The sequence below is a fragment of the Channa argus genome, chromosome 2, assembly GCF_033026475.1.
Source record: "Channa argus isolate prfri chromosome 2, Channa argus male v1.0, whole genome shotgun sequence".
NCBI lineage: Eukaryota > Metazoa > Chordata > Actinopteri > Anabantiformes > Channidae > Channa > Channa argus.
Window position 1 is genome coordinate 869,753 of NC_090198.1, and position 16,663 is coordinate 886,415.

Consider the following 16,663-nt stretch of genomic DNA (forward strand, 5'->3'; position numbering starts at 1 on the left):
TCTTTTCCACACTCTCCGTTGCTCTGAACCGTTGACCCTAAGTACTTAAAGTCCTGCACCTTCTTCACCTCTGCTCTCTGTAACTTCACTGTTCCACCTGGGTCCTTCTCATTCACACACATGTATTCTGTCTTGCTGCGGCTAAGCTTCATTCCTCTCTTTTCCAGAGCAGACCTCCACCTCTCTAGATTTTCCTCCACCTGCTCTCAGCTCTCACTACAAATCACAATGTCATCTGCAAACATCATAGTCCATGGAGATTCTTGTCTAACCTCATCTGTCAGTCTGTCCATCACCAGAGCAAACAGGAAGGGGCTCAGAGCTGATCCTTGATGCAAACCCACCTCCACCTTGAACTCCTCTGTCACACCTACAGCACCTCACCACGGTCTTACAGCTCTCATACATGTCCTGCAGCACTCTAACATACTTCTCTGCCACTCCAGACGGCCTCATACAATACCACAGCTCCTCTTTCTGCACCCTGTCATACACTTTCTCTAAATCTACGAAGACACAATGCAACTCCCTCTGACCTTCTCTGTACTTCTCCATCATCATCCTCAAAGCAAATACTGCATCTGTTGTTCTCTTTCTAGGCATGACACCATATTGCTGCTTACAAATGTTCACCTCTGCCCTTAGCCGAGCTTCCACTACTCTTTCCCGTAACTTCATTGTTTGGCTCATCAGCTTTATTCCTCTGTAGTTGCCACAGCTCTGCTCATCTCCCTTGTTCTTAAAAATGGGCACCAGTACACTTCTCCTTCAGTCCTCAGCATCCTCTCACTCTCCAAGATCTTGTTAAACAAACTAGTCAGAAACTCTACTGCCACCTCTCCTAGACACTTCCATACCTCCACAGGTTTGTCATCAGGACCAACTGCCTTTCCACTCTTCATCCTGTTCAACGTCCTCCTCACTTCACTCTTACTAATCTTTGCTACTTCCTGCTCCACACCAGTCACCTCTTCTACTCTTCGTTCCCTTTCATTTTCCTCGTTCATCAACTCTTCAAAGTTCTCCTTCCATCTTCCCATCACACTCCTGGCACCTGTAGGTACATTTCCATCCTTATCATTAATCACACTAACCTGCTGCACATCCTTTCCATCTCTATCTCTTTGTCTGGCCAACCTGTACAAATCCACCTCTCCCTCTTTAGTGTCCAACCTAACATACAAGTCCTCATATGCTCTTTGTTTGGCCTTTGCCACCTCTATCTTCACCTTACGCTGTTTCTCCCTGTACTCTTGTCTCTTTTCAGTCCTCTCAGTGTCCCACTTCTTCTTAGCTAACCTCTTTCTCTGTATACATTCCTGAACTTCCTCATTCCACCACTAAGTCTCCTTGTCCACTTTCAGTGTCACTGGTCTCTTTCAGTCATCTTATGCCGAACGTCGGCATAAGATGTCGTCCACCTGAGTGTTTCTACCTCTGCTCTTATATGTCACCCTATGTTCCTGCCTCTTCTGGAAGAAAGTCTTCACTACAGCCATTTCCATCCTCTTTGCAAAGTCTACCACCATCTGTCCTTCTGCATTACTGTCCTGAAGACCAAACCTTCCCATCACAGTCTCATCACCTCTGTTCCCTTCAGCTACATGTCCATTGAAATCTGCACCAATCACCACTCTCTCACCTCTGGGGATGCTCTGCAACACTTCATCTAACTCACTCCAGAATTTCTCCTTCTCTTCTAACTCACATCCTACCTGCGGGGCATAACCACTAACAACATTAAACATCATGCCTTCAATTTCCAGCTTCAGACTCGTCAACATGTCTGATACTCTTTTCACCTCTAGAACATTCCTCACAAACTCCTCTTTCAGTATAACTCCTACTTCATATCTCCTTCTATTTGACCCATGGTAAAGCATCTTGAACCCTGCTCCTAAGCTTCTAGCCTTGCTACCTTTCCACCTGGTCTCCTGGACACACAGTATGTCCACCTTCCTTCTCTGCATCATGTCAACCAACTCTCTATCCTTCCCTGTCATAGTCCCAACATTCAAAGTCCCTACTGTCAGTCCTACATTTTTAGCTTTCCTCTTCTCTCTCTGCCTACGAACACACCTTCCTCCTCTTCTTCTTCGTCTTCAACCAACAGTAGTCCAATTTCCACCGGTACCCTGTAGGTCAACAGCATCGGTGGCGGTCGTTGTTAACCCGGGCCCCGACCAATCTGGTATAGAAGTCATTGTCACGATTCGCATTTCTAATTGGGCATGTGTTTTACTTCGGATGCCCTTCCTGAAACAACCCTCTGCATTTATCCAGACTTGGGACTGGCACAAGAAGACACTGGCTTGTGCCCCCTTGTGATTGCATTGTGACAAATAAAATACTAAACAATTTTAAAATACAGCTTAATTTCAAAACCTTACAAAGCCAGAAAACAAGCAGATGATGTGCTACCTATGCCATAATATGCGTATTATAATCCATATATTTTATATTTTACATATTTAGGGGTGACTGTGGTGCAGGAAGATAGAGTGGTTGTCCACCAATCTCGCAGTTGTTGGTTAAATCCAAAGTGTCGCAGTGTCCTTGAGCAAGACACTGAACCCCAACTTAGTTGCTCCCGGTGAGTGTTGGCCAGCTGCATAGCAGCTCCCCCATTGGTGTATGTGTGTGTGTGTGATTGTGAGTGTGAATGTGTGAATGAGAAGCAGTATAAAGCACTTTGAGTGCCAATACGTAGAAAAGCACTATATAAGTGCAGAACATTTACCATTTACCATTTAAAGTAATGCATGTATGGGTAACCTATTATAATATATAGGTAAAGAAATTAAAGAAGTCAACTGGTGAAAATGTATCATATGAGGATGAGGGGGTTGCGGGGTAGGAGGATGCTGCAGCAACAGTAAGAGTAATTTTGTAAAGTAACTAGTCCAATTTAGTGAACTGGACTGTTTCTTACTTACTAATGAGCTGGAAGCCAAACAGAAGCCATAGATGCCAAGTATGAATGAAACAGTTAACAATCAGCTTAAATGAGTGTGATCGTAGTGTTCTGCCTCAACCTCATTGTTGACCAGTCAAAGGCACAATGAAACAAATATTTTCAAAAATTGTACAGTAACCTAAGGTTATGGTTAATCATTACCATTATTGTTCTTGGTCTAATATGTACAGTATATGCAAATATAATATTAAAAGAGTGTTTTAGGTAACAAAAATAATAATTAATTGTAATTGATAATTCAGGATCCCAAAGGAGGCCAAAACTGTATCTGGCATCTTATTTATTTATTTCTCCATCACGTTTTTCCACCTAATCTAATTGTAGGTGGAGTGTTGTAGTACACAGCGTGGCAGAGATTTAATTAAAATCTCCATTCCACATCCTCTGTCTCACTAAGAACTTTGTCAAATCACAGGATATAAAGGAACTCGATAACTTCTGTGACTTGACCAGAACAAGAAACACAATATGGCTTTGCTCAACTTACCACCGTTGAGAATCTCAATGGAGTGAACCGTAGCTGAAGTGGTGAGTAGGACCTTCCTGCCATAACCGATTGTAACACGGTGGTCTTCACTGTGTCCTGGCATCCACGGCTGCAGTTCTGGATCCTTATCTGGACAAACTGAGAAGGGGAATACACAAGCTGAAGCTGGTTGGTAAAGCCGTCCTCAATGGACCACAGGGCCAAAGGGTCAGTGGTTTGACTCCTGTTCAAAGTGTGTTGAAGTGTCTCTGGTCATGACAGTAAACCCTAAGTTGCTCTGGTGCGTCAGGTTAGCACTTAGTGAGTGCATGTAACAATATTGTCCTTACACCAATGCACATTGGGTTTTTTTAACATTCTACATAATAATACAAATTAAAGTCACATATACATTTTACTAATGTTGTACCCATTACTTTGTGGCATTTAGAGCAAATTACAGTATGTATTTTGCAATGTCATTTCAAATTTTAAAGGACTGCTGCCGTCGTTATCAGACTATTTTAAAAGAGGCAAAAAGGGGACACCTGTCAAATATGATCCTGTCCTGTATGGTGTTTTTACACCATAGATGTTGCTCCTAACGTCCCAAGGACTGATTGTGTTGAACGTTCCCTGGAAGCATGTGAAAACTTTTCTTTTTTTGTAAATAAGGTGAAGGCTCTCATATCACCACCTGCTTCTGACCCATCAGTTTCTGTGTTGTGCCCTGTAACTTTTTAACAGTTTGAGCCTGTGACTTTGTCATTTTTAAATGAGACAGTTTGAAGCCCTCAGGTTCCCCGACTGATGCAGTTCCACCACAGTTTTTTAAAGAGGGCCTTCTGCTCTTGGTGTTATTAACAGCGGCATTGCCTCCAGTGTATTCCCAAGACACTGTAAACATGTAAGAATGCAGCCACTGATTAAAAAGCCAGGCCTGGATCCCTCTGTGTTGTCCAATTTTAGGCCCATTTCTAAACTTCCCCCTCCATCAAAAATTGTATATGTCCAATTGAAGGACTTTTTGGAGGAAAACAGCATTCTTGAGGTTTTCCAGTCTGGTTTAAAATCGCTTCACAGCACTGAATCGGCACGGCTGAGGGTTTGTAATGACATCCTCTTAGCTACAGATGCTGGGGAGACTGTGGTCTTGGTGCTACAGGATCTTACTGCTGCCTTTGACACAGTTGATTTCTCATTTAGAGCAATGGATAGGCATCCGTGGCACTGCTCTGGAGAAGTTTAGGTCATACTTGGCAGAGAGAACTTTTTGTGTACAAATTGATAATGTCCAGTCCTCTTCTGTTCCTCTGTTATAGGGGGTTCCACAGGGCTCAATTATTGGGCCTCTGCTTTTTTCCCTCTATCTGCTCCCCCTTGGCTCCATTCTTAGAAAGCATAACTGTCCTTTCCACTGTTATGCCTTAAGTCAGAATTTTTAACAACTCTACTATACTATACCGACACTGTACTACACCACATTACTATATTATTATTATATACTATTTTCATAAAGTAACCTCTTGAACTCAGTAAACCCCAACCCCTCCCATCTCCCCTATCTCTCTCTGTCTTCACTGTGCAGCACCTGTTGTGTCAATTAGCTGGAATTATGCAGTGGTCAGATCAGTCACACCATAGTATAAAATGTACTTCACAGTGTACTACATTTCGTGAAATATAATTTTACTTGCAGCAGTACAATTACGAAAAATATAAGATTGCCAACCTCAGAAAATGCCAGCAGATTAGGCTTCAAGGCTGCAGAGTGCTAGTAGCTCAATGTCCCTGCTACAGAGGTGGACTTTAACAGTGATGTGCCCAGGGTTGCAACCATCTGTTATTAACAAAAACTACTAGACACACTACAAACACACAATCTACAAACACTACAAACTATTTTAAATCTATTTAGAGAGACCACAGAGCCTAACAGACACCTAACAGCTGATCCCAAACAATGGTGCCACAGGTAAAGGGGCCCACCCATTTGCAAAAAAAGTATAAAACATAGTGCAAGAGTGATGAGGTTAGTGCCTCTAGTAACATAATCTATATAGGGGTTTGAAAAAAATAAACTATATAAAACTCGAAAAAGAAATCCACAGAGCAGCTGGAACTCACTGCAATTCGTGTGGCACCCTTCAAAAAGTTCATAAAATGCTGTCCATTTTTTTTCCAAAAATTCTTAATGCCATCAAAACACACTCCGAATGTATTTTGTCCAAGTAATGTTTATTCGGCAATTAAAAGTTCTTTTAATACAAGCCACCCCTAACTGGCCCTTAGGGCTTATCAGATTAAGTTAGCTTCACTGAAAAACAATATGTAAATGAGTTTGTTCACCCTGCAATTACATATAGCAGAATGCAGTATGTTAAAGTACGAGTTTTCTAGGGCAGCTAAGTGGCATTTTGAGAAACACACTGATATTATGTCAAAAAAAAGAGGCAAAAAGAGGAAAATGCAAGTTACAACTCCTCACCAGAATATATCCAACAATCCTATAAACATCAGATTGATAAGAGCCAAAGTGAATTTGTTCCACATTAAATCAATTCAGGGGACTGTGATGGTCAGAATGTGTTGTTTTCTATTCCATCTGGGATCTGGTAAGTCCTGCTCGAGAACCACATTTAAGGGTGTTTGGTTGGAATACTCACACCCAGGATTGGCCAGCTCAGAAAATGTATCCTGGTGGCAAACGTTTTATTAAATGTGTGTTCTGACAATTAAAAACTTCTAATATGAAAACAAATGTTGAGGAAGTCAAGAATGGCCACAGGAAAACTACTAAGAGGACCAAAAAACCCACTGCAGCTGCAGGAAGTGAACGGCAAATGTTTGATAGCGTCACTAACATATATAAAATCATACACTCACACAAAATTAGGATGCATGGAGCTGTACAACTGTACAACAATTCTGGAAATTAAAAAAAAAATAATAATGAATTGTTTTGCACAAAAATGTCAGCACTCAAATGTGTGTAAGCTTGGTCTTAAGTGTGGGTAGATTCTGGTTTTACATTACAACATTTCAAATTAAGGCTTAAGGGTGGGTTTTAAGACCAAATTTGTTCTTCTAAAAGAAAGGTTGGACATTGTCCCGACAATAACTGGAGCTCATGTGTGACAAGGACTTTTGACAGTGAGGTTTTAGCTGATCAGATATTTCTATCTACACTCACACAGCTTCCCAACTTTTGAAATGGGGATAACACAAGGTTATTGGATTGTTCATTCAAGACTTAGCTATAGTGATAATAACAAAACCAAAGTAAAGAGGTTTATAACTCACTGATTATGTAACTGTCCAGTCTGCTCAATGCAGTTTCAATCTATTGCTCTGTGGTGTGTGTCATGGATACCTGAGCCCCTTGCCACCTAATGGATCCATCAATGGCATTGACTGGCTGGGGACCCAAATTGTCAAGTAGATTTCCCAAAGGGCTAACACAGATTGAGAGGTCGTGACATACAATAAGATGGCTTCTGCTGCCTGTTAATGACTGTAGATGTGCCTGTCTGCAGCTTTCTTATGACTCTAACACAGTATTTTATACCCCCTCTTAGCATGTTGAGCCTAGTGACTATTGTGTCACGGTGGCATAGAACTACTTTAAGTTCATCAAGACTACAGATGTGGGTTAGGAGGGCCCTACACCACCTCCTACCTGGCTTAGTAGGCTGTAGAATGTTGTCCTTGTATCTACACTGAAAACTCCAGACTGTAGTAGACAAACAAAGACTGTGGATGTTTTCCATCCAACCGTTACTTTAATAGGTCATTTGAAGCCTAACCAAACACCCATCCTTTCATTTCAAAGTCTTTTGGTTTGTCATCCACCCATTTGCTTTGACCTCCTCCTTATGCAATACCTTTTTATGATTCCACCAACTGTCAGTATTGCTTCTATCATATTTTGGAAAGTAGAGGTCAACTAAATATAACACGTCCGGATGAAATGCAGAGTAGAGTGGCCTACTATAGGATAATTTTAGACATGTTAACCATCGTTAACAATGCACTGAAGGATAGAAATATAACTGACATTACAGCCTTGTGGTTGTATAGTTCTGACACCTGAAGTTGCAGTTGACATGCACATCTGCTCATAATTATATTCTAAATAATTAAGTCCTTATTCCAAATGGACGTTTGTGCCAGATGAAGTGAAATGTCCTTTATTTTGGACCTTTCAGAACCACGGAATAAAGAATCATGTGTACCTTATGTGTGTACCTTAGATCCTGCATGTATAGATTTGATGCAGACATGTCAGAAAACACTAAATGACTTTAACCCTGTACACTAACTACTGGGGTTTTTGGTTTAGTACTTATGTTGTTTAATTATTCTACCTCAGCACAAACAAACACGAAATAATAATATGAAGCCTAACACAACCATGACAGGACAAGCACCACCCTAGGACAGGAGATATACTCAACAAGTAAGTACTGTTTGAAATTTGTTTGTTGGTTTCAGAGGTAGCTGAGTTTCTGTCATTTTGCTTGAGTCTACTGATTTAGTCCGTTTAGTCTGTTTTAAATAGAGTTAAAAACTGTAGGTAGAAAGTTTTGCTCTTCTGCTGAAGTGGGTATTTGGTCTGTTGTTAGTAGTTTCAGCTTAGTAATCACAGAGCGTTCACACCTTTGACCTAACAAAGACACACAAATTAGTTTGGTTTCAACGAGGGGGCGGTTTCAGCTGTCGACAATTAAGACCATATATAAGGCACCTGTTGGGCTGCAGCATCACCCCTTGTGTTCAGGCCCCCTTGTGTAAAGACTGACTGTGTAAAGACGAGCGAGTCCACGGAGCGAAGACATTAGTTCGTTTATTTCTAACTTCTGTGGAACTGCCAGTCTGCAGTTAACAAGGCCGACTTCATTCCAGCTTCTGCTACACAGTCAGCTGTTCACCTGCTTGCCCTTACAGAAACCTGAATCATGCCACAGAACACAGCAACCCCAGCTGCACTCTCCGCCAATTTTTCATTCTCTCACACTCCTCGCTCATCAGGTTGGGGGTGGTGGGACTGGACTACTCATCAATCATACCTGGAAGTTTCCCCCAACAGCTCTCCCATATTATGCCGTTGAGATCACAGCACCGATAACAGTCCAGGTGATTGTGATATATTGACCACCGGGCCAGCTGGGGAACTTCTGTGATGAACTGGACATGTTGCTGTCCCACTTCCCTGAAGATGGCACTCCTCTCATTGTCATGGGAGACCCGGAACTGCACCACACACAACATTCAATTCAACTTTATTTATAAGTTGACAACATCTTGGTTACTCCTCTGCATGTATCAGATCATTTCTTCATTCAACTCACAGTCTTTATCCCTAGAACTTCACAGTTTCTCACCACACTTGTAACATTCCGTCGTTACCTCAGGTCTCTCAACCCGGATCGATTCTCCTCGCTGGTCTCCGCAACTCTGCCACCAACACAGGACCTCTCCATCCGCGATGCAGATGCAGCCACAGACAGCCTATGTAATACACTTTCATCATGTCTGAATTGTCTCTGCCCCATGTCTTTGAGACCCACTCGTTCCTCACCTTCTAGTCCGTTGCTCACTGACTGGATCCCTGAACGCACCACACTCAGGAGTTCTGAGAAGAAGTGGCACAAATCCAAGACTCCATCTGCCCTTGCTGAGTATCAGGATCTGCTTGGACCTTTTTCTCACAGTGTCACCAGGGCAGAGATCGATTACTACCAGGAGAAGCTCAGCAACACCTCGGACACCAGAAAGCAGTTCTCCACTTTTAAATCACTCATCTACCCACCTTCACCTCTGCCATCTACCTCTCACACTGCTGCCGACTTTGCCGACTTCTTTACCAACAAGGTGGCAGCCATCAGCTCACAGTTCTCTCCTCCAGATGATGACATCCGTCGAACTTCTTCCAACACTGCATTGCTCTCATCATTTGCAATTCTGACTGAGGATGATGAATCCAGCCTCCTCCTCTAACCTGCTCTCTTAATCCAATCCCTTCCACTCTCCTTCAAACAGTTGCACCCGCTCTAATTCCAGCTATTACACAAGTCATCAACACATCTCCCACAACAGGGACTTTTCCAACCTCTTTCAAGCAGGCCTTGATTACCCCACTGCTCAAGAAGCCTTCTCTTGATCCCTCTGTAGTGGAGAACTACCGACCTGTCTCCCTCCTTTCTTTTCTGGCCAAGACTATGGAACGAGCTGTCTTCAGCTAACTCTCAGACTTTCTTTCCAAGAATAACTTCCTCGATGTCAACCAGTCTGGCTTCAAGAGGGGTCACTACTCCACAGAAATGGCACTCCTGACTGTTGTGGAATATCTTCGAGCTGCAAAAGCCACAGGCCAGTCTTCTGTCTTAATTCTACCTGATCTATCTTCAGCACTGTCAACCATCAGATCCTCTTGTCCACACTGTCTGACTTAAGCATCTCTTGATCAGCTCTAGACTGGCTTCGTTCTTACCTATCGGGACGAACCTTCAAGTTATCTTTCTCATCTTTCTCATCGCATCTTTCTCACTCTTATAGCCTTTCTACCGGTGTGCTGCAGGGCTCAGTTCTTGGTCCTCTTCTTTTTTCTATATATATTGTATCCCTGGGTTCCATCATTCATTCACATGGTCTTTCCTATCACTGCTACGCTGATGACACAAAGCTCTTCCTGTCCTTTCCACTGGACGATTCCATTGTCTCATAACGCATTTCTGCCTGTCTCTCAGACATCTCAGCCTGGATGAGTGAGATCTTCAAGTCAACCTTTTGAAGCTTTTCAGTCTGAAATAATTACATTTATAACAACACGAATCTTATATAAAAGACTCTTATGAGCAAGACTGAGAACAGTCAGACAAATACAAAACAACACTATAATGTTCTTGCATAAGGCCTATTCTGTTGTTGTGAGGTCAGGGTGACATATCACCATCCAAATGTGATCATTTGATGCTTGAGTTCAAGCGGACACTTTAAAGGAACTTAAAGCATTTCTGAGATAACATGTGCATCAGAATGGGTCACACATACAATAGAGATGGGCTGCAAACATAAAAGCTCTGCCCATTGGCCATCACCAGCACAGTGGAGCAAATATGTAAAGGCTTACAGTACATGGTATAATCATAGCCAAAACTCTACATAAAGCGTGTTGTAGAAAGGTCCTCATCAGCAGCTGCTCTCACACACATTTCACTCCGTGGAGATCTGTGGCTGCCAGTTACTCAAGTGTTTGATAGCTGTGAGTAAAACTGCTGAACATGCTGCTTTACTTTGCTATAAATTCCTTTTTTTATTCATGAACACAATGAACATTCCCTCAAGTCAGAAACCACCATCCCAGGTGAGTCAGAGGGAATTACAGCACAATAATAAATCACAAAAAATATTAGACCTCATGGAACTTTACTACAGGCAGACGCGGTAGAACTGACTGAATTACCAGAAATGGTATTTTGAATCTGTTGTAAAATTGTCCCCAGCTACACAGGTGTGTGTTTTACACAACACACAAACACTAGGGTGCACAGTTAATCTTCTGATGTGACCATCTGGTGATAGATTATCAACAAACCAAACTAATGAACATGATCAACTGTAATGAGCTGATCTGGCTGCTGATTCTTTAGAAACATAAATCATCACTACAATGCCACTTAAATTAGTAATTGGGAATATGCATCCATCCATTATCTGTAATCGTTTATCTTGTCTTGTCAGCATAGCAGTGATAGGAAAAAACATTTGAGTGGATGATAAAACACAGGGATGTAGTGTAGATGTAAAGAAGAAGAGAACCAAGAACTGATCCCTACGGCTATGCTACTGGTGTTGCGTAATGAACTTGCTAGTTTATGCCTACTACAGATAGAATACTTAAATTAAAGAAAAGGACCTACATTCTGCTTTTGCTTGGTCAGTCATCTGAAAGTTGTGAAGTTCAAGACATAACTGTGAAAACTGCAATGCTGGGGGAGATTGAGCTAATCCACATCGCACCATGTCCGAGTTGATCTCTGAACCGCTTGGGCCCAACATGGATATACAGGAGTTGACAAGTATACAACTATTCAGAGGACAGAACTGTCATATCCTGGCTAAATACAAGTTCTGTTTACCTGACTTCTTTACTGATGTGATTTAATAGACTTTGACAATCAGTAGAGGGCAGCACAGTGGTGGAGTGGTTAGTCGGCAATTTGAATCCCCAACCAGCTGCAGCCTTTCTGTGGTGTGTTTGCATGTTTTCCCCATGCTTGTGAAGGTTTCCTCCACGTACGTCAGTGTCCTCCCACTATGTAAAGACAGTGAGTGACAGAGTGTGAATAGATTTCTCTGTGTATATGTTTCTCTGTGTTGACCGTGAAATAGACTGGAGATCAACAACAAGTCATATTGCTGGAGTGCGGGCAGCACTGACAGGGACAGGAAGAGACTGAACAAGCTGGTAAGGAGGACCAGCTCTGTCCTGGGTGGCCCGCTGGACTGGAGGAGGAGGAGGTGGGTGAGAGGAGGATGGTAGCCAAGCTGACACCCATTACAGTATGGACAATACCTCTCACCTGCTGCATCAGACAGTGAAGACTCTGTCCATCTCCTTCAGCAGCAGACTGATACAACCTCAGTGTAGAAAGTAGCGTCACTGCAGATCCTTCATTCCCATTCAGCAGTTTAGCTGAATATTTCTTGTCATCTTGTTTGTTTGTATGTTTCTAAATGCTTTCGTTCATACATTGTATATCCTCTAGGACTGCACCTAACGATTATTTTTTTGTCCAATGCATTGATATTCCTACATTACATAATTCAGTGGGTTGCCTGCAGGACAAAGACATAATCAACTTAAGTATTTCACCAGTCTATCCCAAACAAAAGTTGACAAACTATGCCTTGTTAGAAAACAGAAAACCTCATGATTCCAATGATATAAACAAATTTAAGATTGAAGGACCAGAGCAGCAACAGTTTCTCAAAATGTAACGAGAGTTCATACTCAGCGAGACAGTAAATGTTGTTTTTTATGTTTCCAGGGGCACAGAGATATTAAGTTCTCAAGTGCTTCACACCATTGTCTCTGTACTAATCCAAAGAATAAAATGATACCAAGCTTTAGTCTAAAAACCATGTTATACAAGAGAAAAAGCTTATAACCGTCGTTCTTCACTATTCAGTCATCGCTAAAGATGCTTACTTTTCTTTATTTCTCTGCTTGTTTTGGCTACATATGAAAAGTAAACACTGCAATGACCAACATTTTAAAACTGGCCAGCATTCTTCTCAAAACAAGCCCACATCTGAACATCTACAACAAGGATTGGGCCTTCAGTGAGCTTTCAAACCATTTAAAGAACTGACAGTAACACGCAACTTAACTTGGTGATTGAACACTTCACGGTGAGGTTTCTAGGCAAGTATCATTTTAAGGTACCATAGATGCCTTTGCCAAAAGGAAGTCCAGACAATTTAAAATGAAAAATATCAGAGACTTGGGACAAGATTCCAGTGTTACCCTAAGCAACCACTTGCCTTGGGCCAGCTCTGAGGGTGAGCCTTAGTCAAAAACTCTTGATGGCCACCCATTCCAAAATATGCCCCCAAACGCAAATTGCTGCCGCATTGTCTACTTTAAATAGAAGGGAAGAAAGACAGAAAGAAAAAAAAACTGAACATTTTCCATCTAGCAGCAGCACTGAAAGTCTGAACTGTACTTGTGTGGATGAAAAATGTGATTCTGTAAGTACACTGTGGTGTAGCTTTATGAAAATAAATGACAGAAGCAAATTATAGCATACATTGTCTACAAATCCATTTAAACATTTGCTAATGAGCTGAAGCCTGTTTAGCATTTATGTTTTTCACACATATGGCACATTTTCATTTACACATTTCCTAGTTAATGTGTCTGACTTTGTGCATTGTCTCTATATGGACTTTATAACATCCTCATTTGCCTTTCTGATCCATCTTTGATGTGTTCTATTGCCGTTTGTTTTTCAACAGCACTATTTCCACATGACAGGGATCCAATTGCCATGCAGACACATGTTCATAGCCATGCTCACACAGAGACTCTGAGGACAACAATGTTTTTAGTTCAGTTGCTCCACCATTGTGAAGCCAAGTAACATATGTCCTTGAATGACATGTAATGGAATTTTATTGGATCAGTCCAAAGGACTATGCTGATCCTCTGACCACCACACATTGCTCCATCTTAATGTGCAGCTGTTTAAAGTATTAAAGTTGCAAAAAGTTTTCTGAGCTAATTCTGAGGATCAGTATCATACCCAGTCTGAGCATAGAATAAATTGTATGTTTTTTGACGACAATGAGCCATTCACACAAATGTGTTCTTTGATGAAGTAAATATTGTTTGGTACAGATTTATTTCTATAGTGTTGTCTATTATTGTCCATTGACTGTCATGATCACCAGTTTCACTTCCTCTTCCAGAACTTTATTTTGTAGTCCTCACTTTCCACTTCTGGGCCTTAGTCATTTCTGTACCTTCTCCACAATTAGTCCTGATCACTTTCACCCTTGCCTCCCTCACTTGCTTTTATAAGCCTCCATGTTTTGTGCACTAATTTGCTGGATTGTCTGCTCCTCTCTACCCTTTTCTAACAGTGTTGGCTGTAGATACTGACTTTATGCCTACACCCCTAGTTCTGTGAGTTTTGATCTGACTGCCTAAGTCTGTTTACTTTTTTTCCATCCCTGATGTTCTTAACCACCATAATAATGGTAATCAGTAATACATATTTTGAAACTATTGTTGACGTTGTTATAGAAATATTGCCAGACCGGTCCAAGTGTGTCTGTAGGGACAGACATGCTCACACACTCTTCCTCTAGCTCATTCATTTCCTACAGTTTCAGCTTTGTGATGCGCCTGGCAAGTTAGAAAAATCACAAAATGATGGCCCTCTTCTGGGATATGCTGGATAACATCAAGATTTCAACTGTCAGACATGTCTTTCAGTCAAGTCATGAATTCAACACAAGGTGAAATCTTAAAAGAAATAAATATAATGTAGTCTAATCCCAGTATTAGGTGGTGTTCAGCCATGACATAGTAACTGGTGGACTTTCTGGTGATTCTATTATTGGTCATTCTATTCACATCACAATAGTTTCTGTACAGATGAAAACTAAAATATGTCGGATGTTCACATAAAAAGCATGTCTTGTCTAGTTTTTAAAAAACTAAAAAAACAAAAGTATTACCTTTGTTGGCAACGCATAGTTTAAATAACTTAATTTTGAATTATCTACTGTACACCCGTGCACATGTCGAGTATATTAAAGGAGGCCAAAGTCAGTTACACAGAGATGAACAAAATGCCCAATAATCCATATGAAAACATCTCATAATATATAAGGCAAATCATTTCCATATGTAGTCCTTTGTTATTGTTATCATCTGTTTGAGCTTCTCATTGAAATGCAGTCCCTTTTACATAAGCCACGTAAAACAAGCCAATCTGCTGCAGATTGAGATGCTCTTGTTGGTAGGATTACAAAGATTTGCTTACAGCACAAAGAGTGTGTTTGCAATCACAATAAAGCTGTGTGTGATTTCAATGTATGTGTAAGAGGATACTGCCCACATTTATATCATTCTGTATGTGTATTTATTTCACTGTCCAGCTGTTCAGTCCAGTGAAGCCTGCTCTATCTGCTCTGGCCATTTCACCACATCTCGCGTTTGAAAGAATCTAGTAATTCGAGTTTCCAACAGAATGTGACCACCACACCTTATGTACTAAACTTGTAATTACTCAATCTGTCTGAAGGCTACAGGGCTTTTGGCTTCAACATCGCTTGCTGAATGAAACAAGCTAGAATAACAACAAAGAATAACAACAAAGAGGTGTCTAAAGAGAAGAAAGTAGTAGCATCAACGTAAAGTACAGTAGTGCAGACAGACAGACCGATTGACTCAGTCTGTGTTGGCCTACATAGCCCATTTAAGGATAGCATTGTCATTATTTTTTTCTTTTTTCATTTTTTTATTGTTAGCAGTAACAATGGCATCAGATAATGGACTAGTCTCTATACTTGTTCTGTTAGATCTTAGTGCTGCATTTGATACCATTGATCATAACATTTTATTACAGAGACTGGAACATGAAATTGGGATTAAAGGAACTGCACTAGGTTGGTTTAAATCTTATCTATCTGATAGATTTTAATTTGTTCATGTTAATGATGAATCCTCCATGCACACAAAGGTTAGCTATGGAGTTCCACAAGGCTCTGTGTTAGGACCAATACTTTTTACTTTATATACTGTATGTCTCCTTTATGCAACATTACTAGAAAACAGTCCATAAATGTCCACTGCTATGCTGATGATACCCAGCTATATTTATCTATGGAACTAGATAAAAATAATCAAGCTTCAAGCCTACAGGCCATAAAGGCCTGGATGTCCCACAATGTTTTACTTCTAAACTCAGACAAAACTGAAGTCATAGTATTTGGGCCCAAAAATCTCAGAAATATTATGCCTAACCATATTGTTACTCTAGATGGCATAAGTCTGGCCTCCAGTACTTCTGGTTCCCACAATTTCCAATGGTAAAATAGGAGGTAGACCCCCCCCTCAATTGTCCCCACTTATGACACTAACTCTGTGTCTTTTCTCCCGTAGTTGTCTTTGTCCTTCTCTGTCCCCTTCCCTCTGTCCCTTTCTGCATGTGTCCCCGGGCTTTGGAGCTGTGTGTTTTCCAGCGTGCAGCTACTGGTCCTAACAACCTGCCCGATGTTTTGTTGTTGCTTTTATTGTTCTTTTTCTTTTCTCTCTTCACTTTCCACTCACACCAACTGGTCAAGGCAGATGGCCCCCAAACCTGAACCTGGTTTGCTGGACGTTTCTTTCCGTTAAAGGGAGTTTTTCCTCTCCACTGTTGCCTATGTCTTGCTCAAGGGGGAATTGCTGGGTTCTCTCTATACATCTTTATAATCTTGTCTTTATTCTGTAAAGTTGCTTGAAGATGAATTTGTTGTGAATTGGTGCTATATAAATACAGTTGAATTGAATTGAATAAATCCTATTTAAGTCCCCCACCAAATACCAATGACTACATAGTATTGACAGTGAGAGTGTGTAACCTTATCCTGCAGAGAACTCCTTTGTCGTCTAATTACTTTAGAGTCAAAGTGAAATCAAAAGATCTGTTAACTTTTTGTAT

General features: G+C 41.1%; 1 protein-coding gene across 5 annotated transcripts in view; it reads right to left on the reverse strand.

Annotated features, from left to right (window-relative positions):
• cemip (cell migration inducing hyaluronidase 1) overlaps window positions 1-16,663 on the reverse strand; it is a 168,730-nt gene that overhangs the window by 86,920 nt on the left and 65,147 nt on the right. For all 5 annotated transcript variants that reach the window (XM_067493648.1, XM_067493610.1, XM_067493620.1 and 2 more), the window contains one exon: window positions 3,465-3,602. In XM_067493648.1, the coding sequence (XP_067349749.1) occupies window positions 3,465-3,602 (138 nt within the window). The remainder of the gene's footprint in view (window positions 1-3,464; window positions 3,603-16,663) is intronic.